A 25,866-nucleotide genomic window follows, 5' to 3' on the forward strand; every position below is an offset into this window, starting at 1 on the left:
TAGAAGAAAAAGGGAACAAAAAAAATCCCTGAAAATGAGAATCAGAAAGTGTGTTTGCTTTCCAGAAGCTTCACTATCAGCAATGTCTCAATTCTCATTGAAAATCAAGGCGTGGAGGAAACTTTTTTTTTTTAAATGCTGAATATAAACCACGGCTGCATATAAACCTCTAAAATTCCAATACAGACCTCAAAACAGACCTTGTGTGATGCAGCTAGGAATACTGAAATAAAGAACAAAAAACTGCAAATAGGTTGATACACTGATAATTGTATCTCAGCTAGCCACAACTTGCTTCGAGCCTCCGTCACACGATTCATACAGCAAAACTATTTTTTAATGCCATTTGTAGATTGTAGTTATCTGTGAGAACGTAATGTAACAAATTAAGCACTGCAGTATCACAGAGGGGACACAGGCTGAGAGGAAGCAGCTGCAAAGAGCTTCCTGTTATTTGTAATTTTTCCTTCCATACCTTAGGTAAACACTTGAGAATAAAGCTCAATGTCAAATGTAATAAAAAGTTCAAAGTCTTGAAACTTTAAAGGTAAAAGGTCTTTAATCAGATACCAGCTTGGCTTAAAGCACAGATTTTCTTCTTTCTCATATAAAATATGGAGGTAATATTTGCAATTGTCCTGTCTCAAGACAATAAAATTGCTCTGAAGTACATCACAACAACCTAACCTTCTCACTACCTCCATAAACAAAAACTTAAGGTGCAAAGAGATTGCATCATACATTAAGACCGTGCAAAGTTTAAGTTCCACACAATGGATGCAGGCTTAAGGAGATCACAAGCAAGCTTAAGAATCAATATTTTTTATTTACTGCTTAGTAGTATAAAAGTTGTATATAAACTATGCTGTTAAAAATACATCTGATATGCAAATTTAAGAAAGGCTGACTAATATGGCAGTATCCATACCACTACAAAATTGCAGTGTAGTGTTAAATGCAATAAAATAGGCACAGTTTCTAAATCCTCCCTCTTATTGAAGTAGCAATGCAAAAATTAAATTCTTGCACATAGCAGGTCTTGTATGTTTTACATATCCAACACTTTTTCATTTCTTTTATTCTACACATTTCCAATGGCATCAAAATAGAAATTACTTTTAAATTAAGTAAAAAAAAAAAAAATACATATTTCTGTTTAAACTTTCTTCCATCCTTCTGGCAAATTTACTTGCAGTACTAACCCATCATGTATCAAAATAGAGTATTATCAATTTCTTTAGTACAGCTTTTTTTAAAAAAAGTTTTTTGTTTTTTTTTTAAAAAAAGAGCTTTTGGGACACCCTATAACTGTGTATCTCCTTTCTGAAAATTATTTGAGACTGCTGGTTTTTCCCCAATACTCCCTTTTTCCAACAACACTTTATACTCATAGCTCTCGATCTCTTGAAAAGTGAAAGCTAAGTACTATAACCAATACTAATTAAGTTCCCTAGAAACATTAGCTCTTCATACAAATAATCAAGTGAAGCTTGAAGAAGAAAAAAATTCAAGAATATTAAATGTATGCCTGTAAGGTGAGCTTGGTGTTTATGTTACATTTAAATATTGAAGAGATTTCATAAACCAAGCTTAAATTAATGGGGACAGGGATGCTAAACACTCAAGTTACGGTCCTGGTCAAACAGTTATTTTGGGTTCTCAAGGATGGGCAATTATCTTTAAAAATATCCATTTTATAAAGGAACAATAAACTATTTATTCTTTTCAGAGCTTTGGTGGGTTGTGGGTTTTTTTGGCAAATACAGCATCGATGAAAAGTATATATTGATAGATCCAGTCAGTATCTCATGGACACAAGTGGAAGGAAGACCATCAGCAGCACATACTTTCAGCAAGAGTGAAATAAACTTGAGATTTCCTGACAAGACGTGGGAGTATCTAATACATAAGCAAGAATATTAATTTTTACCTTTGTACGCATTGATTGTTAACACTGCATAAACTCATGAAGAAACCTGATTCTCAGACCCGAAGGAGAAACACAGTTTAGAGCGCTTGCACTATAAGGACTGAAAGTACTAATTTAAAACAAATCAATTTCAAAACAAACACTGATTGAGTTCATAAAGCAGATTAAGTTACTTTATAGTTCTCGGAATACAGTGCTATCTCTACTAAAATGCATTATATTAGAGCTTATATTCTTAGGCACTTGGAACAAATGTTATTTTTCAGTTTTCATTACACAGCAAAGTTTGCTGAAGTATTGCTAAGACTTCCCTCCCAAAACTAAGTAACACGATAAGGCAGAGATCATGGTAAGCAGACACAAAGAATTAACATCACAAAACCATCACTGGTATTTTTAGCAGTAAGTCACACTTAAAATATGAAGGGAGTGACATGGACTTAAGTTTTTGGTGCCAATGAAAGTTTTGGTACCACTCTGAAGTACTTCAGTATATACTCCATAAATTCTTAATGCCAAATATTCCATATTCTTATCTAATGGTTGAAATATGTTGCCTTAGCTTAAAAAGGAACCTGTGGATAAAAACAAGAGAGAAAGGCAAAACTATTAAGCATTATTCAAATACAAGTGAGTAGTTACAAGCAAGCAGGAGAACAATTGGCCCTGAGTAAAGTGACCTTGTCAAGAGCTCATCCAACTACACAGAAAAAGATGCTCTTTAGTCTCATGTTAAGTAGCAAGGGGGAGGTAAGGGGGGGAAAGACAACAATTAAATTTAATAACTGCATATAAGTGAACCACTCTGTACTGTGAAGTACCCTTCACAGAGTCCGAGGGCTTATATACTAAAGGCACACATGCAGATTTTGGCAACATAATTATTTCCTTGTACATTTTGCTTGGCTTTTAACAGTTACATTGAAAGAGTATTTTCATCTTCCAAAGGATGGCTTTTATCTTCAGCAAATACGTGTCAATTCTGGAAGGGAAGAAGAGAAATACCCAGATGGACCAGAGGTGTGAACACAGTTTATCCACTTGGTAATCATATTACTTGTAATATTGAGCTCATTAAAAATACCTCTTTAAGTACAAAAAAATTGAAGATTCTTTGATAAGGCTTTTACCTCTCCTGTCCAAAAATTTATATGTTTGGGTTTTTTCCAAGATGAAGCCCAGTATTTGGTATGAGGTCCACACAGCTCCACAGTAAGTGTCTAAGTCTTACTGATTTTACTGATGAAAAACCATTAAGTGTTTAACCTTGCATGGATCCCATCATAGAACTTGTAAAATGCTACAGTGCCATAAATACATTTCCTTAAATAGTATGTATCTCTTGGGAGTTTTCAGTTTTCTCCAAAGTGCTGACAGACAAGCTTCTTCTAGAAGTTCCACCTGCAAGACAAGAAAACAATTCTAAAAATAAGCCTGAAGAGCAAAGTTAGTTTTAGGATGAACAGGCCAATTAAAAAGTTAGCAGATGCTCTGAAATGGAAAAAAATGCCACAATCACGTGAAGTGGTTGCCGTGCATTGCAACTTTAGCATGTGAAATCCTAAAGAAGAGGAACTAAAAATTCAGCTGGTACTCACGAAAAGGATGGACAAACACATGGACAAACTGACAAATCACATCACAGTGCAAAGCGCACACAAGTTTGAAAAGGATAGTAGGAATGGAAAACATTACGTAGCTTCGGCACACCAGTACCTTAAGCTTTTATTTACCCAGTAACTTACAATGGACGTGCAGGAGCTCAACTCAAAATTTTGACTTCAACTATCAGCTGCATATCTACTAATTTTTACGTGCCACTAAGCATATTTTAAATAAACTTAATTGATGAAATGGAGTCTGCTGAGGACGTGGAGCTTGGAGATATGGAGAAGACATGCTACAACCTCAAATGAGACAGCCAGCAAGACGCTATGATAAGCTGAAACACTGTAGAGGTCACTTCAAGAAAACACTAAGAGCATGTCAGTTTAGGGGGAAAAAAGCCCTGAACTCAAGAGCCGCTGTGAACACAAGCAACTAGCAACATGACATCATTCAGGTACTGCCCAGCTCAGAAATTCCATCTCATACAGGAACTCTTGGTAACAGCGGTTAAAGTCAGGTCACAAAGCACAAATCTACTGCCTCCAAACGCCAGAACAAACCTTTTCTGGCAGCAGTTAAACACACATTTGTGTCCACTTTCTTCCTCTGCGCCTCAAGATCTGACCCAAATTCTCCAAAACTATACATGATTTTTATCATTAATTTGTTGGCTGGAGGCACACAAGTCTTAAAAGCTGCTTATTTCTTCAGTTTCAGTAAATTAACCTATAATAATTTATTAGAAGTCTGAAATAATTAATTGATGTAAAGGTCTAACTACTATCTGTTTATACGTGAACAGCTTCTCATGGCAGCGGACAAACTGATCTAGAACCATGCCAGGGAACAGTATCATAGTCTTTCAAGCAGTATCTGTTTATTTTTTGTAGTGCACATCAAACAGGCCTGGCTAGTTTCCCAGATGATTTACAAAACAGTTCTGTTGGACTGGAGAGACCTTTACAAGTGATTCCGCAGAATCATTTCTCTACTATTAAAATATTTGTTTTCAGAAAGGGCAAGACTTTAATCCTAAGGGAGGTTCTACAATAAAAAGCTGCCGTAGATGGACATTTAGATTTTTTTTTCATAGATATACTATCATACCTCTCTAGAGAACAGCTTATTTTTAGATAAAAGTAGTAATGGTTTAAATTTAGAGAACAACTTTTAGGTAATTACAGGGAATAGCTTTTTATTTAGGAGAGGAAAGAACAAATTAGAAAGAAAACTGGATTACAAAACATTTTTAGAGTGATTTCATAAGACAATTTTTTTTAGAAAATAAAAGTGCACTAGAATGAACTTTATTTTCATATATGTCCTTTTCTTTCTATTTCTGATGTTTAAAGAGAAGATAACTAGTCTGCTTTTAAGTAAAAATTCATACGACAAATAGTTTGATCATACTACCATTAGACAGATAGAAAAGAAAGAAAAATACTCGCAGGAGTAACAAAACAGTTAGCCGGGCATGCAAATGCCAACGCAGCCCATGAAGGAAGAGGTTATCTCCTATTGCATTTAGTCAATATTGATTTTTAGAAAGGGAAGAAAGGAAAAAGAAAGGACACCACCAAAAAAAAAAAACACACCCTGAGCCCCAGGACGTAATTCTGAGTCGGAAAATAAGAGTATTATTTGTATTTCACTGACATCTGTAGATCCTTCACAGACTACAGAGCAGTAATGAGACAGCAGCCACTAGAAAGCTATGATTTGCCAAAAATTTGCCACAGAACAAAAAGCGAAACAAAAAACCTAACCACCCTTACAGTCTATCACGTACCTCCAGGGCAGGACCAGCTGTATTTACACTGGCTTTGACAAGCATTTGTCCAATCTGCTCTTACAAATATCCAGCAATAACGATATGACAGCTTACTCCAAATTCTTTATTTTTGAAACCTGAACTCCACCTCCTTGCAAATTAGCCTGCTATTTACCTTCTTAACCTCTGAGCAAAAGGAACAGTTTACTTCATTACCCTCCACAGCTTTTTAAAAATTTGGAAGCATACCACATCTCCAAGTCTTTCTTCTTCTGTGGCAATGGTTCCAGAAACCTGGGTATAATTTAACGATGAGGCACAGAGTTCCAGACAAATACACCCTGCTTAGATCAACAGTCATACCTGTGCTGCCAGGAAAGGTTGGGAGGAAGTATCCCCATTGCATTACCAGCTCTCTACTTTGCTTCCTTTATAAATGGATACAATTACAGAATGTCTTCTTAATGAATAAACAATGGATATAAAGAAAAGGTCACATCTTGCACCTCGGCCTTTCAGAATTTAACCTCAAGACACTCGAGGGGGTTTGGGTCTTGCATTTTTAAACATACCCAATTTCCTCTTGTGCATTTCCCTCTTTTATTTGCAGTTACTGAGAGTTTGAAACTGGACTGAGTTGACATAACATGACTTTATCCTCTCTCCCAGCATACAGAGAGTTAGGCACTGTGCACTTTGTTCACTTTCTTCAAATCCAGTGCCTTTGTCACCCCGAAACCCCTTTCTTCCCCAAGGGTCAAGCTCTGTATTTCAAATCACATTTCTCTAAAATCACCTTTCCCCTTCAGATTATCAATCAGTGTGTCATCCGTTAGAAGCAAACTTGTAGGGTTTTTTCATCCAACATTCTTAACTGTTAAAAAAGAAAAAAAAGTATGCAGCGTGCAAACCATGCCCGACATGTTTCTGACATGCTTAACAGAGTACCTCAAGCAATTCACTGAAGTTTAATGACTCAAGAATACACCAGCCTCCTGGCTTCATAACCTACCATAGATCCCTGTGATATGACCATTTTCACGTGTCTCCATTCTTATTAGCCATAGCTCCACTGATCTATCGGAGAAGTATCTAGTAAGCAGTCACCTTATAGCAGCACACAGTACAGGGCAGCAAGCAGAAGGAAGAAGCACTGCAGTTATTCCAGTGATGTAGCTGTCAGCAGTGTTTGTTTCTTTTGGGTAATAAGTACATTGCCACTAAATCTGAACCATCATTTATTGACAAAAAAAATAATATGCACATGTTTTACTCCTTGGACCACGTTTTACTTCTTGGACCTGCGATGCCACCTCCACAAAGCAGTTTTTATTTCAACATCTACGCTAATTACAAAGTCTAAATAAATAATTAGATCAGAATTTGGTGGATAATTTAGCGTCTATCAACTTATCATTAACTGAGTGATCAAATATCATTTTTGCAGAATTCTATAGAAACTTTTGAAATTGAAAGATGAGTTTCCATGCAGAACTGCTACATTTTCAACTCCATTTCTCTTGACTGATTACCTTTGCTTACTTCACAACATACCACTTTCAATACAAGTTCCAGTGTCTAATACCTGCAGTTTACTCTGAGCTTCTCCTCTCTTGCATCTCCTGTTTCACAGGCGTGGCAGGCGCTTCGCTCACCTCCTGTTTCACAGGCGTGGCAGGCATATCACCATTGACACTCTCCACACCAGTAACAGACATCAAGCTTTTCCGTTCTTTGGAATTTGATTTGTGCTCCACTTTAGTGACTCTAAATCTGAGATAAGCAAAAGAGAGATTTGGTTGTATTTCCCCAGAGGTAAGTTAGATCGCTCTCAGTACCCAGTGTATGGACAGGAACACGTTTTCAGGTCCCAGGACCTAGACATCAGAGCAGGCAGACACCCACAGGGACCCAACTTCACTTCAGAGCCATCTTCCTTCCTATTACCTACATGTACTTTTAATACTTACTACTGCTGAATCACACTTTCTCAGGGAACTGTGTTTTAAAGCAGAATCCACAGATTGTATACTACTTCTTACAACAGCAGCTTTCTAAAACAACTACAAAGGAAGCTAGGAATTAAAAATAATGAAGTGATTTCTATAGCTAGCACTTACTTGAGAAATATCAAATCCAGAAACAGAGGAATTTATTAGTGTGCAATCCTTGTTTCTTTTTAGCCAGTATCAACAGAGCAATAGCTTTGGATTTACATTTATACCCACAGTAAATCCCCATCTATTTGCACAGTTCTAAAAATAAAAAAAATCACATTTACTTCTTCCAGAAATAACTTCAGTCTAATTCTGTCTAACAGTCACAGAACAGGGTTACAAAAAACAATCACTGATACTACAAACAGAGTAGAATCAATGGATATCTGATCCAGCATGGACCACTGTAGCGGCCCTAAGAAAAGTATACAATAAAATGACCTAAGTCTTACCTTCCCACAGAAAGAACTGTAACTTCTCCAAGACGACTTCTTCTGTGCTCTTTAGATTTGTGAGCTGGCTTTATAAGGTGCCACCGTTTATGGCTACAGCGAGTACAAACATCCTTTTCTACGACTCCTCCAACAGTGTGGAAGTGATGGCCTTTGCAGCTGTGTTTAAACGGAACAACACCAGGTGACAAAGGAGACCCTGGACTTGTTGGACTCCCAGGAGATGTAGGAGATAAAGGGCTGTAGGAAAAAGGATAAAGGAAATTTAATGTTTACTATAAAATCCTGTTTCTTAAAAAGGAAAAAAGGATAAAATATAACCTTCAGTTATGTCTAGTGAACAGCTATTTTTTTTCAGGGACCATTTATTTGTGAGGATGTCTGGTTTAAGATTCCCTCTGATATTGTATTTTTGCAGTTAAAATCACTCCCATAAGTTAATTCAGCTGTCATCACATGGTTAACTAACACAAAAGGTGAGGGGAAAAAAAAATCAGCCTAAAATAGAAGAGAAGGGAACAGGTTACATGGACTTATACTGATGAAGACATATAATTACTCGGGAAAGTATTTCAGAATTGTTACAATATCTTTAAGAACTCACAGAAGAGCATAGTCCCACAGTACTGTAAAGAGGCAAAACTGTCTACCATGAGGAGAAAAGGAATCAACAGATCATTCAGCTTAAGCTTCAGAAAAATGCTTTTTTAAAGTACTCAAAGGAAGAAAAAGCAGTACAACCACCAAAAGGCATTTATTGAGAATTTCTAATCAAATCAATATAACTTACTTCTAAAACAGAAAAGCAGACAGCATAGATAGAAAGCAGATGATGTACTTTTTGGACTTCAGCATCAGTTTTGACACTGTCTTACAACACATTCTCCTAAAGCAAGCTAAAGCTCAGTGCATTAAAGGTGAAATTATTGTAGCATAAGGTAGTACATCTTGCTTATAAAAAAAAATAAAAGACATACCAGAAAGTTATATATCAGTAGCTTACTATGAAACTGGAAAGACATACTAAATGTGGTTATTCCGGTCCTGATGGTATTCAGTGTTTTAAATAGTTCCTTGGGTAATGGAATAGAAGACTAGCTAAAGTACCCATAAACTTTTGGTCACCCCCAGTAACGGTAGAGGACAAGATGAGAAATTAGGATGATCAGAGTAGAGCGTGTGTGTGAAAGACACGTTCACACATACATAAATCATATGAAGAACACTGTATTTACTGCAGTAAGTACAACACAAATTTCAGTGCTTTAGCAGCAAAGCTGTATAAACCCATATTAAAAAGCAACTAGCCAGATGATCATTCCTCAGAAAAAGAAGTTGAAGATGACAAGCTGAACACGAATCATTACAATGTTGTTGCTTAAAAAGGACAACTTTCACAGCGGAAGTAACAGGAGTATAACCTGTGAACCTAAAGTTACATTACTCAGCGTAAATACATGTATACTCACACATGCCTCAGCTGAACAGTCCACCCAGTTTTAGAAAGGTTATTTCAAGAAAAATACTAACAAACTGAAGAGACTCCAAAGGAGAACAGAAAGAACAAATCAAAGAAGTAAAACACGCTGTTAAGAGACTGGAGTTACTTGGACATATATTGACAGGAGACATTTAATGGTCTTCAAATAAATAAATAAGAGAATGCCATAAGGGAAATAAAATCTGTTCAACATCTGAAGCAAAGACAAGAACTAATGGCTTTAAGTGGCAGAAGTGCAGATTTTACTTAGCCATTACTATTCTTATTGTTAGGAAGCTTTTCATAGCGCACCGAACTTACAAAGAAATACAATGGATTTGCACTTGAGTTACTAAAGTGTTAGGAGTATCTGTCAGAAATGATGTAAGAGCAAACAATCGTTTTCCCCTTTCCCTTTCTTCCTGTATTTTAATTCACCACTGAAACAATAGTCTAAAATGCCCAAAATAACATCACACATCCCTACACAAAAAGATTGAGTTAAAATTCAAATATTTCTGCTGCAGCATAAAAGTTTAAAAATAATTTCTATACTTGAGAAGAAAAAAATTGAACTTACAAAAGGAGTTCAATAACCAAGCCTCTCACTGTTAAAACAGGATACAAGCAGTTGCATACTCAACTATTTGTTTTGCTACAACTACACACTCCCACTTCTTTTATTAGTGGCACAGTACTATTTGAACCTTCCTCTTCTCTGCCTTGAATATGAATATAGGATCATACATAAAAATTACTTGAAGATATAGTTTAAAGGTACTTATGTACAGATACTTTTACACAAATGATGCATCTGCAACTGAAGGACTGAACTGCTTTCTCTACATAATTCTCTAAATAGGTGTGTAGTGAAAAAATAATAACAGGTAGATCAGCCATTGTATATTATTACCAGAATTATAAAGAAAAAAGTAAACCAGAAGAAGACACAGGAAAAGATGTCTATTCTAAGTTAGCATCCATACAAATGAAAAGAGTGCTGCTTCTGTTCTTTCAAATCACAGCAGCTTTGGACTAAGTCAACTCATAAGTAACTTCACCCTAAAGTAAACAAGTTTTTGCAGCCTCTGTAAATCTTTGGCCTGAAAAGCGGTAAGTCCGTGTTACACACCTAGAACACAACTAGAAGAGCCAGTTACTAACCCAGGGCATACATTAAAATTTAGTGACTCAGAGACAGAACAAGGAAATCAAAGTATTACCCTCTTAGCTGATAACTCAGGGAATAAAACCCTTTGAAAGGGTATGTTTTTAGTTGCTTCAGGAAACATGCATTAAAAAGATGAGTAATTACCTTTCAGGTTCAAAGACACTGCTATCTGCTACCATGGCCTTTAACACATCAGCATTTGCTGCAATGAGAATAAATAGAATTCTTCAAAAGTGTACAGCTCTAACTTTAGAAAAACACAAACAGCAAAATTAAAGGTGCTGAAAGATATTTCATCTAAAAGAAGGATGACTGCATTATGTATATCTCCAAACAGGCCTGAGAGAAAATTATGTAAAAAAAATGTTAATATAATTCGATGGGATTATTTTAACATGAGCTACTAAAATTACAGTTGATATTGGACCCAAAGCTGTGCTCCAATACAAGCCATATAACATAACCATCTGCACAACACTCCCAAACAAGATCTCTGAAAATTTCAAAATACCAATTTGACCACAGCAGTATCATCACCTCACATGTATAAAGCAACTTAAGGTTAAAAACTTGAGTTTAAGTGAGCCTTACAAAATGCAAATTAATTATCAGCCAAGAACTACCAATTGCTCACCTATTCCAAAAAGGACATGGGGTAACTAATCCCAGACTTGAGGAAAAATACACAAACTCAAAGCCCTAACAGTTGTTAAGGGGTGTGCGGGGGCGGCGAGGAGAACCAAACACAACAAACCCAACCCCAAAATACACTTTTTTCCAGAAGATTAGCTTTCATTCAGAAGTAACTCAAAGCAAGTTCAATGCTTAGGAGAACTTTGATTTACACAAATGTGAAATTAACAGGCTAAAGGTTCTTGGACTATAAAAACATGCAGTCTCCTAAATGTTTCTTCTACTGGGCAAACATGTTCTGAACTAACCAACCATTCCACAGGCTACTTTAGTGTGATTTTACTTTTTCAGTCGTGTCTTCTTTATCCTTTACTTTGCAGACACAGCGCGTGAAGATACCATGTTCAAAATTCAGCATTAGTGCTAGTCTACACCACTGTCTCAGTTATGCACAAACCTTTCATCAGACAACAGCTGCAGGAATCATTTCAAGACAACAAGTTTAACCTGGTCAAAACATAAGAATTTCACATGCTTTAAACATGGCCATTAAGAAAGCAACTTTTGGCTTTTCCTTCACAAACAAAACAAAAAGATGAACCAAAAAAAAAACACCTCAATGTCCAAATAGTTAAAATGTCAAGAAATGCATGAAACTTACCAAACAAAATAATTTTCAGGTAAGTGAAAAACTTTCCTATTTTGTTTGAAGTTATTGACTTCTGAAGGCAATCTCAAAAAGTTAAGCATGTACAAAATGGTTATTAAATGAAAACACATAAACATACCATACTTCAGAATATCTGAAAAAATGTATTTGTTGAACATCATCACAAACGCTCACAACTTCAACACCACAACACCATACCTTCATTTTTCATAATGTAGTTAACAATTTGTCCCACAGTGTCGCTATTCTCATGCATACTTTCATTCATCTCTGTGCAAGGAAATAAATATGTTGTCAGTATGTTTGCCTTCCAAATGAAAAATTTATCTATTTTAAAGCTAAGTAAAACAAAAAAAAAACCACAAGCCAAAACAAAAAACAAACATACACCACGAAAAGTTACCTAAAAAAAATACAAGATCTATTGTCACTTAGGAGAGAAAGCTTAGATGTGACTTTTGACTCCCTCTGCATAGCGAAAAAAATATAAACACAAGTTTATGGAATCTACACATTGGCTTTAACATATTCATCGAAGACTTGAATAAACTCAATAATTTCACAAGCGTACGTCAAAATCCCTTCTCTAGCTCGTAAGGAGACAAACAAGGGAGCAGTATTTCTGACCTCAACCATAGGGAGGAAAAAAAAAAAAAGAAAAAAAAACATTAAACTGTCTCAAGCCACTATTTTAAAATAGGTAGTATCAGCTTCCAGTATAAAGGGATTCAGTTTAAGCTTTTCACCACAACTACAAGGACATGGCATTTGATTTTTTTAATTAAAAAAATTCTTATATGACTACAGAAGCAAGGGATTTAAGAAAGAAATGTCATGACTATACTTAATACTTTTGGAATCGATTGCAGCCATTAACAATACTGGAAGCTTCCTCAGAATAACCTCAGAAGGCAGAGAAAGATCAGGGAGAGAAATAGCACAACTAAAAGGCACAGCTCTGCCCTTCCCTAATAATTATTATGACTAGCTTTATAAAGAAGAAAAAAAAATAAAAAAGAATCACAAGATTGAGGCAAGTTTGATAGGCGAGACCCTAAAAATTTCTCTCCATGTAGTAAATTAGGAGCTTCCTCATCTCTGTACCCACTCTCCATCTTCATCCTAATACCTGCAACTTTGCAATGCAACTTACGACACAGCTGCTACCCCAGACGAAGGCCTAGAAGTTGTCCCCCTTTCATTACTGCTCACCTTGCTGTTATCACTCAGGTGAACTAACAGATCAGACAGTCCCACTCATCGCGTACGTGCCCCAGGCAGTAACTGCTCAAGAACCTACTGATGCATCATTACCGCACCACATGGCTCTGCCCTTACCACAGAGCCACTGTAATGGGCACTTACTATCAACCTACTGACAGTAATTAACAGGGAGAAAGGAAGAGGCCCAAAGCACTTACACATGACTTGGCCCTTGTATTTACTTAGCCAAATGCTATACTGGGTTACTATCGCTCTTCCCAAGTGATAACAAACACTCTTTTCTTGTTGTTTTTTTTTGTTTCTTTGTTTTTTTCAAGTAAGAGAAGATAACAGTAAGGAACCATAAAAACAAGAGCACAAACAAACAAACATTAGAACAAAAACAAAGGTATCTTTAAGAAAAAGTTATGAGCAGCCCATATTACATAAAACAGAACGCAGACAGTCAGTCCAAAGGCTCGGTTTTATGATGAGAGGGGAAATGAGAATGACAGCACAACAGGAACAAATTAAGATTGCTAAACATAAACCTCACATTTTAGGCTTTGAAAGGCAGCTTTTTGTCACTCCTCGGATATAATTATGTATAATAATACTTTGTTGCTAATAGCATGTGGAATGCAGAAAAGCAATCTGGTGACTCTGATTGCAGTATGTATTTGCAAACAAATATACTGGATACTTTGATACCTCTGTAAGCTCTTAATTAAGTCAGAGGACTTGCATGGGAAATTGGAACACTCCTAGTTTTGACTGGCAAAGATCAAAACCCAACAGACATACAATGGTACTAAAAATAATTATATTGTTTTGATGTCAAATATAAGACAGAAAAATCACAGAAGTCTCAAAATAAATTACTCCATAGTAGCCGCAATGTACAGAAATAAGTTATCAGACTTGTTGATTACCTATTTTTTCATCGAGTTTTTCTTCTTCTAATTCTTCAGCCTCTGTCGTACAACGATATCCTTTTTTCTTAAGGACATGACAGATGAGGATCCCCAAGAGACCCATGATGAAGAAAACAGGAACCAGCGCAAAGGCAATATACTCCAAGTGTTCAGCCTTGCCATCGCTGCCACCAGTTTTAGTTGTCAAAGTAGTTGTCTGTAAGGCATAGCTTGACAAAACCGGAGAAACTCCATTACCTACATAAACAAATAAACACAGTTATTACTATATCCTGTAAATCACTTCAAAGCACTTAGAAAATTACAAGTATGACCAGATCCCCATAGCACCAATGTGATGTACCTTCTGTGACGGCCTGAATGAACAACACGTACTCCACTGGCTGAGAACTCACACGTGTAACAGTAGATACTCCCTCTTCATCAAATGATTACAAAACATCTAACATACAAAAACTCCACATGATATTTCTTCCATATAACAGTGAAGAACAAACTATATTCTAGCCTGATAGACTTGCAATCTTAACAAGAGGGTTCACATATTTCACAGAAAAATTACACCACCGTTGCTCCTTGTTCCCATCAGCAAAGAAAATGTTATAGAATTCCTCTGATCCTAAGTTCATGCAAAACTGCTAAAAACCACTGTGGATCCTTCCCTAATATGGAGTAAGCACAGGATTTAGTATTGACCCTTGCAAAGAAGAAGTCTTAGGTTTGAGAGAAACAGCCTTGATTTTTTTCTTAACAGTAGGATTTCACAGCACAAAAGAATGAACATTTACCCTCTACTCATCAGCATAAGGTGGGCTCATTCTTCACTTGTTAAAGATTTGTAAACCATTTTGTATTTAAACTGGAAAGAGGATGGGAAAGTTTTTTGGTTTGCAAAGAATTTAAGTGGCAGCGTAAGAAAACATTAACTTTATACCCACAATTAAGCATCTTTGTTTCAATTAAGCTCCAAATTTAACAGATATATATTCCATGTTATAGATCAGCCTTCTGTACTAGCAGAATTATGGAGTATTTACACTAGAAGGGACCTCTGAAGTTCATTCATCCAGACTAAAAGCAGCTCTGACTAAATCACGTAGCTCAGGTAAGCTCCAACTGAAGAATGGACATTCCACAACATCTCTGGGCATCCTATTCCAATATTTGCCTAGTTTTGTGGCCAATATACACATATAAATTAAATCTCAGTAAAAGTACACAAATTCAACTGTTCAGCCAAATCCAGAAATACACGTTTGCATACCCATAATTCCTTCTGAGCCTCTAGAGTTTACACACACTCCCCATCCCATATAATAAAGATTTAAATATTACTCTTCCAAAATGCAAGAATATTCCTGCTTTTCTACCCTCTATTCTTCTCCTCCACTTCAGCTGAAAACAATTTTTTGGAGTAGGAAAGAATGACAACAAAAAAGACCAAAAAAAACACCCCACCAACTAACAATATTTCAAGATATTTTCCACCTACTCATATTACAATGGATATGGCAATTCACAATCTTTCCATTAATCAAACCGGTTGAAGGAATGAAGACTCATCAGAAAACCATTTATATGACAGTAACACTTTCACAACAGAAATGTCTAGAACAAATTGCCGAAAGACCGTTATTCCACAAACACATCTACTGCATTGGCTGTATAATTAAGCTGTATTCGAAAAATATCAGTAAGGTGACAGATAGCTGAGAAAAAAGTTGTAAAACTGCAGGGAAACATTCACCTTAGTTTTCTTTATATGAAATAAACACTAAACCTTTTATTTTTAAAGTATTTCTGAATTTTTCAGGACAGTCTTTAACTGTCAGTTCAGTAGTAATACACAAAACTTGCTCAAAGTGGAAAAAAATAGTGGTACTTCTTTGGAATAACAATTGATAAAACCCCCATTGGCAAAAAGAAAAAGAAACTTAGGCATTTCTCGAAACTAATATTCTAAACAATAGTAGAAATGCAGAAAAATAGAAAGAAATGCAAGCAAACTACTGAATAGATTACAAGGCTAAATGCTAAAATAAAATCTCAGGATGTTTGCTTTGGACAAAACCGGATGGTCTAGCTTGCTCCCAAAACCAAAAGAGAAAGCTATTCACTTTAAAGAAAGGCCAGCACCGCTATGGATAGTTGTATGCAGAAGCTTTAACTTCTGCTTGAGTAGCACGATTTAATAATACACACAATTTAATACTGTAAGACTGCAATTGTTTTACTCTACAAGGAAGCAAAAGACAGGAAAGATTAACCAACACAATCACATAATTAAGAAGATTAATCTTACATACAGTATATTTGCTTTCTAAGAATTTATAATTCACATTTAATATACCAAAATAACATGGAGGTTTGGGGGTTTTTTTTTGCTAAACCATCAGGTAGCAACACCTACAAAGTCCCCCACTTGATCACACAAAATAGCTTAATTTACTTCCCAGGTAGGAGAAAAGCCATTGCACCACAGAAGTAATATTTTGAAGACTATAACGTCTCAGACCTAAGAAATCCAACTTAAACAGTATACATCACAAGCTCAGAAAGGTACGAATAAATAAGCATCCTTTGCATTCAAATATAAGACAAAAATAGGCAAATGCTTTGGATTTTGCTGCACATTATTCACTTTAAGAATGAATGGGAAAGACCTACGACACTATTTCTAAGAGATCAACAGTCACTTCCTAATCAAGCTAACTGGTGGAAGGACAAAGCAGGTGTACCAGCAAATCAATCTCTGACGACTTTTTAGGTTTTCTACCTCTCTTGGCAAGAGTGGCACGCATTGCCCAAACAAATAACATCTCTTGGCATTTCTCTGTGACCATGGTAGGTAATTCCCGCTTCAAACCTAGAAAGCAAGTGGGCCTTATCACGTGGCTAAAGGCCCATGCTTCAGACTCTCCAAGCTGCAGTTCATTACAGTTTCTTCACACGCAAAGTGGCTTTAAGAAGTCCCTTCCCCTTCAAGTCCGCTGCTACTCCACTGGCTGTGCTTCTGACAGGCCATAGCCCTGAGAACAGTTTTGAACCAGATTATCGAGATGACCAGGGTTTAAGAAAAAAAAGCCTCAAAAAGTCTTCAGCTTTTAAGCAGCCATTTTACTGAATCAGTATAACCTGTGGTTTGGCAAACTGCTCTATCACCAAGTAAGCTTACATGAGGGAACAAGCAACTGTGAGCAAGGATGAATACAAGTGGAACAAGCTTTTCTGAACTAACTGTAACAACACGGAGCCGTAGTCTCAGACTATTGCTCCAAAAATAAGAGTGGGATTAATTACATGTAAAAAAGTATAATGTCTGTCCTGGGTTCGGCTGGGACAGGGCTAATTTTCACCAGAAGCCAGCAGGGGACACAGCCCAGCTGGCTGACCCAAACTGGACAAACAAATGGGGTATTTGATACCAAGTGCCATCATGCTCGGTGCCAAAGCAGGGGGGAGCTGGCCAGGGGAAGGTGAACCATGGCGCGGGAGCACGCTGGGCATCAGGTGGTGAGAGTTGCTCTGTGTATTCCCTTGTTTTTGTCTATTCTTCTTATCAGTAGTGGTGTTGCTGCCGTTCGCTTCCTTCACTGCTCTGTTGAACTGCCCTTATCCCGGCCCACAAGTTTTGCCTTCTTCTTCCCATTCTCCTCCCCATCCCAGCACAGGGAGGGGTGACAGAGCAGCCATGTGGTCCTTTGCTGCCAGTGGGGTCAAACCACAACAACGTCCTACACAATTAATTATTTTTAAATCATCAACTTGAAACCCTATCAACTTGCTGCAGCCACTGAAAACATACATACAATTTAAAATACAAAGCTGATTCACAAAGCTGCATACAATCAACAGAAGAGAACAATTATACAAAGGAAATGAGAAAATGGGTCTCAAATACTATTAAGTGTTCACAGCAAACAACAAAAAAATTCTATATAAACCTCAGCCAATCTCAAGTTCACAACCAACTCCAGCGACAGAGCTACATCTTATTTTCAGAAGGACAGATCCTTGCTGAGCAATCACTAAATACCATCCACTCCCTCCAAAAAAGCAAACCATCAGAAACCAGTCGGGTTCATATCCCCAGCCTACCTAATATATATGACCTGTAAATGCTTGCATGGTAAGAACCACGGTTTGGGTTTCCCTGTTTTCTTTTTCTACCTACATAATCTGTTTTATGATTTAGTTTAGTAGTACTGCTCGTAGATTGCCACCTGAAACACCAACAAGAAAACCTCCTCAGTAACAATCTAATCTGTAGTCAAAAGGTGATGACAATCCAGACAAATTCTCAAAGGATAGATGCAATCTATTCAAGTTAAAAGCAAGTAAAAACAAAACAAAACAAAAAAATAACAGAACTGTGCCTTACTGGCACTTTTTCCCCTGACACAGGGATGTTGAAAAACTCTTAATTTATCAACTGAATAATCTGTGTATAGATTAGTCCACTAATTGGATTGAGATTTAAAAAGCTTTTGAACTAACAGGTAAATATACTTACTGCATTAACAACATAGATACTCCAACATACGAGCCTATACAGATAAGCGTATGTGATTTTTCTTCATTTGTCCTTAGATATCCAAAAACATAATTCTCCCATTAAAATTCAGCAGGATACAAAAAACTTTGCAAGGGATTTTGCTTATTACTAGTGAAACATTAAACCAATAGTATTTCTATATAAATACATAATTTACACAAAGTCCATAAACTGTTTGATGCCATTCCTTCTATGTTCAGAGATGTAAAAATTCACCAAAGGCAAACCAAAAATATCCCAGGTGAAATTAATTAGCTGCATCAAACACGTTGTGCTGTGTAACCTTACAAGCAGAGCAAAGCACTTGGCCTTCATTATCAAACAACCTACACATAACAAGAAGTCTGCCCTCAAAAACCTCAGCAGTTACGACATAATACAAAAACAAGGCTTGCTTAGCTAATGAGCAACACATTTTATGTCCCAAGTCACAGCTACATCATTCATCGTATGTTACCTGTTCCTCATCCCCAGAGACATATTATGCTTATTGACAGACTGTTGATAGTCCACCTCATTCTCATGATGTATGATGTTGCTTCACAATGGCTTTTAACAACAAGTTCAGGCCATAACAATCTTCCTTGACTCAAGCCAATTCATACAGAAACTCATTTGCTTTGGTGTTTTGCTGTCCTGGCATTTTTATATACCTGTAAACGTATACCACTTTACATGTCAAAATTACTTGAAGATGTGTGCTAAATAAAAAGATTTAGGAGCAATATTCAGCATGTTTAAAGTGATGCTTAAGCTGCAGATCACAGATTGCATTCATGCTACTAATTCAGATACTCATTTTTACACAAACAAGAGTACATGGTATCTGTTAGGTATTGAACTTGAGCATCGTCTGCCATTCCTTAATCCTTACCTAAGAAGTAAAATATAAGGACAGTCAGCCTCAGACAAGGACTAGTCTTTTACACTGGTTCTAATCTACTCTGACACAAAGATAGAATCATTAAGGTTGGAAAAGACCTCTAAGATCATAAAGTCCAATCGTTAACCCACCACCACTGCGCCTACTAAACCATGTCCTGAAGCACCGTATCTACACCTCCAGGGATGGTGACTCCACCACTTCCCTGGGCAGCCTGTTCCAGCGTTCTTCCACCTCAGCAATGGCTCAAGACAATTTTACAGCACCTTTAGGAAACAGAATATAGGAGGAAAAAAGATAGCATGTTAACAAAAAAAAAAAAAATTTCATGCTTCATTAAATTGCAATTTTTACATCGACTAGCTATTAACATTCTAGTTAAACACTGTATTCCCTCCATATTAGTAAAATAACATTTGACCACAAAAATATTCCAAGACTGGAATGTCTTGAAGGCTGTGCTAAGAATGAAGCTGGAGCAGACCATGTAAGCAAAGGTATTGCTCTGTAACGAACTTTCTTTCCCCATAAGGTTTCACAAACTCACAGAAAAGAGAGATGGGAGCACTTTAGACAGGTCATCCCACTGTCAAAAAGCAGGATTAACTGTACCTAGACAGCTATCTGCCAAGCATGACTAAAGATCCTTCAAAGGTAATAGCTTGCCCTCCACTTTCACTGCAAATGGAGGGTCAGAAAAATTCCTCCTTTAGTATCTACTACCACACTATCAGATTGTACCTGCAGTGAGTTACAGAATTACTCTTTCCTTGGTTTTAGCTGCATGTACTTCAAAAGTTTTCATACTTAGCATGATCACTATATTATCATATCACTATATGATAATATAAGCCCAAGTTACGGCAAAGCTTTGCGTTTAGGATTGATCTAAATAGACAATTCTCAACCTTTTCATAAAGCACGTGAGAAATCTCTAGAAATATTTAATATTGCTTTAAGAAATCACATTCTTGAAAAATAAATCCTTTCTGTAACAAAAATCAAACCTGTTTAGTTGTTACATAAGAAATACAAAACTAATTAAAATAGCACACTATATTTATTTTTCTAAATCTCATATGCTAAATTTAAGCATAATCTACATCTAGTTGATGACTTCAAGCACAATCCAGTTGTTTTTGTATTGTTAAATTAAAGAAAGTAGCCCATAAACAATTATGTAATCTTATCTCTGCTGTACTGATAAGGAATCCTATATGGTTATTCTGGATTTTGCCCATTACGCCCATGCCGTTTATTTCTTATGGCATGTCTTTTAAAGGACTTTGTCTACATTTTATTAATTGGATTATACTAGCAATCTACCTGCTAAAAATAAGTACATACATATTCACTATCTTCTTCCCCATAAAGCTCAAGGAACTACATGATCGTATTTCCTGCTTTCAGGCATGAAAACGAAATGTAGTTCTCAATCTCACAGTATACAGAAACAAACACTTGTTGGCCTTAATGAATATTTCAAGAAATTAAATACAATCAATGTACAACCTACTTAAGTAGAAGACAAATTAAATATTCAGATATGGCATATGATCTGCTCAAACATCTCAGCTAACCATAGCTGGAAAGCATGTCTCAGAAGCAACATCAGCTTATGCATTTCTCTCCCTCCTCACCACCAGTGTGCCAGCTCACCCGTCTGTGGAAAAAGAACAGTCACTTAACATTCAAAATAATTTAGACAGAAAAAGGGTTGCTTGGAAGGTTTTTTCGTTCTTTTCTTTGTTTGGTTTTCCTTTTTTTCTTTCTTTCATACCTACATTACTTCTAGTTCAATTCACCAGATGGACCTACACACTGTCTCTACAGGGTACAACCAGAGGACTGCTTAAGCTGGTGATGCCACGAGGAGTTATGGTAAGGTAGATGTGAGCACGGTTCACTCTGCAAGGAGAAGCACCTGGTGACCATACGTGGTGTTTCATCTTCTCCTGGCTCTAGGGGAAGCATGCTTCAAACTGCATTAAACTGGAACAACGCTTCCTACTTCCAGGCCGCACATCTAAGGTGGATGGAGGTACGCTTTGATTTAAAGCATTCATTTTAAGCTTCATTTAAAGTCAAACTTTTTTGATTGTAAATTACACACATTTAAGTTCAGGCATAAAAACAAAACAAACTTGGTTATTAGCTCAATTTCCTAAATACATGCCAAATACATCACTCAAGAATTTAAGAAAACCAACTTTGTTTTTAAAAACTTACTAAGGTAATAGAGTTTTAGGGAAATTAATTAAATGCCAAAAAATGGCCATCTTACATTTCTTGGCATTTCAAAAGCGGCAGGTATTTTCTTAAAAGAAAGAAGCTCTAAATCAGCTATTTACTTTCATTCAGAACATTCAACTTATTTAGACATAAAGCATTCTACTGGAGCTGCAGTAGAGGTTTCTGTTATCAAAGTCTAATTTCATTTTTTAGATTCTTAATTCAAGTGCTTAGCAGTGAATTTGTTTAGAACTCTGATGGTAATTATGTGCTGATTTAATACAGGTTTTTTGTTATTTTAATGATAGTAAATTTAGCTAGAACAGTTTGCTGTGACTTCAAATCAAATACACTTTTTAAGAGTTATCTGATTTAAATTTATCTATTCGGGACACTAGAGTCTAATTGCTTTTGCATAACTAAGCAGATTAAATAACAAGCAATTTCAATCACAAGTCACAATGTATCACCGCCCAGAACAGACACACACAAAGATATTTAAGAAATGTTTGGGCTTCTCTGCCTTACTAGTAAGGCGGTAGCTACAGAAGAGATCAGGCAAACTAGAAAAGGCAGCAAAGAACACGTTAAAAAAAAAAAGTTTGTTTTCTAGAGAAAAAAAAACTCTTTCAAGTGAAGAAAACCTATTGCCTTCCATCTGCCTTCATCTATTGTTAAAGGAAATTGTACTTTAGGCAATATGCATAATCTGAATAACAAAGGGAATACATCGAAGAGGAACATTCAACAAGTTTGTGAATTCCGATTAACTTTTAGCTTCCTTGCAGTAATCGGAATCTACAACCAGAAGTGAAATAAGCAGGAAGTCTGACGAGAAAAAGGAAGCCACATGATGAAAGAACATACTGACAACTAGTAACAGGACTGCCAATTGCCTTAGAGGTTAAGCAAGGTTGTTTAAGGTCTGCTGTCAAGGACAGACCTCAAAAGCTTCGTTAGCTTTCTCAAAAGCAGTATCTCAAAAAAGCAAGCAGAAGGATCAAGCACTTTTCTTTAAAGCTCATTCTAACTTTGCGACACTAAGACGCATGCAGTCAGCCCCAGGGATGACCTGCCTAAACATAATACCTAACAGCATCCTTACTACCTGACATTGTATTCAAGACCACAAAACTGCAAGTCTTTCATAGTACCTCAATCTGGAACCCGCTACGAGCCCTTAAACTGAGGACTGAGCCTTTGGCTCACTGAGGTCACCACAAAAATTGTGATTGCGGGCAAATTCTGCAGCAGGCCTGGAAAGAGAGCTTTCTGCTCTGAGAGATAAGTCTCCGCCCCGATGAGTTCTTTCCTAATCCCTGTTTAATGCTCAGTTATACGCCCTATCAACACTTTCAGTACCATGTCTGGAAAAAGTTTTAGGCGGGCTTTCCTGAAAGCCTGGGGGTGGGGATTCAGAGAGAAGGTACCTCCTGTGCGAGGACAGGTCCTGTTAACAGCAAACAAACTGCAGCTAAAAGCCTTACTGCATCACGCACGTAACCCTCAAAAGTTTTAAATCACTGCAATTTCTGCGCTCCCAGATAGAGCTTGTTAGGAACCAAAAAGGAAGACCAAACCTAATGAATTATCTTGTCACTCACGCAGTCAGTCCAAACAATTCCACCATGAAGGGATCCGACATTATTAAGAATTCAATGAGAAAAACAATGAAGATAAGAGTACCTAGAGCAGTTTTGTCCTGCTGAGAAAGGGAAAAATTGCAATAGGAAGGGCAGTAACAGAGACTCAATCCATTCCTTGTGTGTGACACAACATGCAGTTGATACCGCTGCGGAAACATATACAAAGACAAAAATCTCATGTTTCACTGTTTACCAGTGCTAAATTTGCAGTGCTTTTGATGTAATTGCTTTGGTCACTACTTGCGCAGCACATGGCTCCTACTGCAAAAATACATCAAACTGATGCTTTGCATTCCTGTTGGAAAATTTTTCCTCAAATTTCAGTTTTCAAACAAAATATGCACTGCATGCATCTACCACACACATTTAATAAAGGACATTTCACCAGTCTGATTGTTTAAAAAAAAACACAAAATCATTCCTGGATACACCAGATATTTAAAAGTATTCCATATCACAGGTAAATTTAAAAGGCCAAGCAGCACCTAGCAAGCAGCATTAAATCAATGCTACCAAACACATCACAGCAATGCATTTATGCAAACTAACATCCACGCTAGTTTAGATGAGTCAAAAAATCAATTTTACCCCAAACCGGTGTATCTCCTGTGTGAAGATACAGCAGACAAACTGACAGAAAGCATTTGGCAAACTGAGAGGAAGGAAAAAAATCTTTCATAGCTTTTGCATCTCCTGCTAGACTTGACAACTTCTAGCTTTCAGAAGTACAATCCTATTCATCTAGAGATACCGGACTAAATTACTGCTATCGTTATTAGATCCTGCCAATGCAGACAGCACGCTAACAGTCCTCCAGCATAACTGCCTTCAAGCTCAGTAAAGCAATCCCGAGTATAAACATTTGTAAAAAATCAGTACAAGCCTATGTATACACATCCTTTGGTTTACTAAAATATCCGTTTACGCTCTCTTCAAGATGTCAGTAGTCGGTAAACTGTATGATAATCTCAACATGCAGAAACCTGCAGTAATATGCCAAAGTAACAACCATCAAAGAGCAAATTAATTTTTTAGCTGTTAAAAAACATTTTATACTAAAGCAACTGAGAGGAAAAAAAAAAGCAATATGGTCATGATCAAGAAGAAAAATCTGCAATTCCTCTCCTCCTCTTACCTCTGCATACCAAACCTGAAAAAAATAAGAATTAGGGCCTCGGAAAGCACTGGCTACCAGTCAACACAAAGTTGAAATTCAAGATGCTTAAGCAGTTAGTGAAATCAATCAGCTGGGGGGAAAACAAGGTCTGATAAGGCTGGTATCTTTCGCACCACTTTACTGGCCCCAGCTGTGCCTAGCAGTACGGATTTCTTTCCGCTCTCCTGCAGAGGAGGATGGACGGGATGACAAGCCTTCCACTCCTCTTGCTTTTGGAAAACAAAGAGGAGGTGGCAGGTATCTCAGTCCTTTCTGACTAAGCTGGCCTGCACCAAGGAAGAGTTCAGCTGTACGAAAGCAATCACTGAAAGACTAGAAACATGTATTGCTTAATTTCATGCTAGCTAGCGTGCCTCTCTTAACCATTTCCAGAAAGTTTAAAGTTCACTCTCAGACAAGCCGGCACGCTCCTGCCAACGTCGTACCACCCAAAGGCAGCAAAGGCTGACAAGCCGCACCAGGTGACAGCCAGCATCGGCTCAAACACCAACGCCCGAGACGCGCAGACCACGCACAGCAGCGCTTCGGACGGCCCGGGCAACAAACCCGGTTTCACCCTGAGGTTATCAGCATCGTAACACTCGGGGTTAGGCACAAACGCGGAACGCGTCCCTTCAAGCGATCTTCCCCCGGCCTCGGAGGAAGACTGGTGAGGCCCCCGGGGGTCACGGCCGACGGCGCTCCCACCGCCCCAAGGCCCGGCCCAGCGCAGCCTCCCGACGGACGAAGCAGCAGCGCAGTCAGCCGAGGCAGCCCCGCGGCGGGAGAGGCCGGCGGGGCCCGGCGGCCCGCACTCCCCCGCCGCAGCCGCAGCCGGCGGCGGGAGCCCGCGGGGAGGCGCAGGGGGTCCCAGCCTGAAGCGTCCCCTCCGGCGGAGCTCCCGCCGCAGCGGAACACCGAGGCCGCAACGACCCACCGAAAGCGGAGCGGCCGCCCGGCCAGGCAGCTGTCGCGCCCAGCGAGGGAGCAGTCGGCGGGATCCCGCCCGTCGCTGCCGGAGCCATGCCCGGAGCCACGCTCGGCGCCTCGCCCGCGCTGCCTCCGCGCTGGCAGCCGCGCTCCCGCCGCCCGGCCCAGCCCAGCCCAGCCCACCGGCGGCGGGTCTCGCCCTGCCCGCACGGCGCCTGCGCGGAGCCGCCGGCCCGGGGCGGTGCTGCGCCGTGGCGTCCCGCCCGCCGTGAGGGGGAAAGGCGGGGCTGTGGCGCGGGAGCAGATGCGCGCAGGGGGCCCTGCCCTGGCGTGGAAGAAGGGGGAAGGCGTTTCTTACGTGCTCCCGTGAGGACTTCTCCGCGGTCGGCCCTCGCCCTCAGGAGCGGGTTAACATGGCAGCTCCTAGAGGCGGGTCTCTGAGCCCGGCCGGCCCCGGCTCCGTCAGCCCGGGGAGGCAAGATGGAGGTGCGGCGCCGTGCGCTGAGGGACCCCGGGCGGGCCGAGCTGGCTCCTCGCCCCGGCACCGAGGGGCCGCAGGGCCTGGTGCGAGTTGTTACCCGCGGGTGTCCGGGAGCTTCGCGCCGGCCCGGCGT

At 38.5% G+C, this 25,866-nt stretch overlaps 1 protein-coding gene across 2 annotated transcripts; it reads right to left on the bottom strand.

Moving 5' to 3' along the window:
- Positions 1 to 540: 540 nt before the first annotated feature.
- Positions 541 to 25,407, bottom strand: RELL1 (RELT like 1). 2 transcript variants are annotated; one of them, XM_075420681.1, is made up of 7 exons: positions 25,260 to 25,407; positions 13,848 to 14,087; positions 11,911 to 11,982; positions 10,554 to 10,611; positions 7,759 to 7,998; positions 6,965 to 7,082; positions 541 to 3,331 (listed from the first exon to the last, which is right to left on the bottom strand). In XM_075420681.1, exons 1-7 carry the CDS (start codon positions 25,345 to 25,347, stop codon positions 3,212 to 3,214), a joined length of 936 nt encoding a protein of 311 aa, XP_075276796.1. In that variant the 5' UTR covers positions 25,348 to 25,407; the 3' UTR covers positions 541 to 3,211. The 2 variants fall into 2 exon arrangements, with proteins under 2 accessions (XP_075276796.1, XP_075276797.1); XM_075420682.1 differs by having other exon boundaries at positions 3,247 to 3,331; positions 6,895 to 7,082.
- Between the last annotated feature and the right edge of the window lie 459 nt (positions 25,408 to 25,866).

The sequence above is a fragment of the Opisthocomus hoazin genome, chromosome 5, assembly GCF_030867145.1.
Source record: "Opisthocomus hoazin isolate bOpiHoa1 chromosome 5, bOpiHoa1.hap1, whole genome shotgun sequence".
Lineage (NCBI taxonomy): Eukaryota > Metazoa > Chordata > Aves > Opisthocomiformes > Opisthocomidae > Opisthocomus > Opisthocomus hoazin.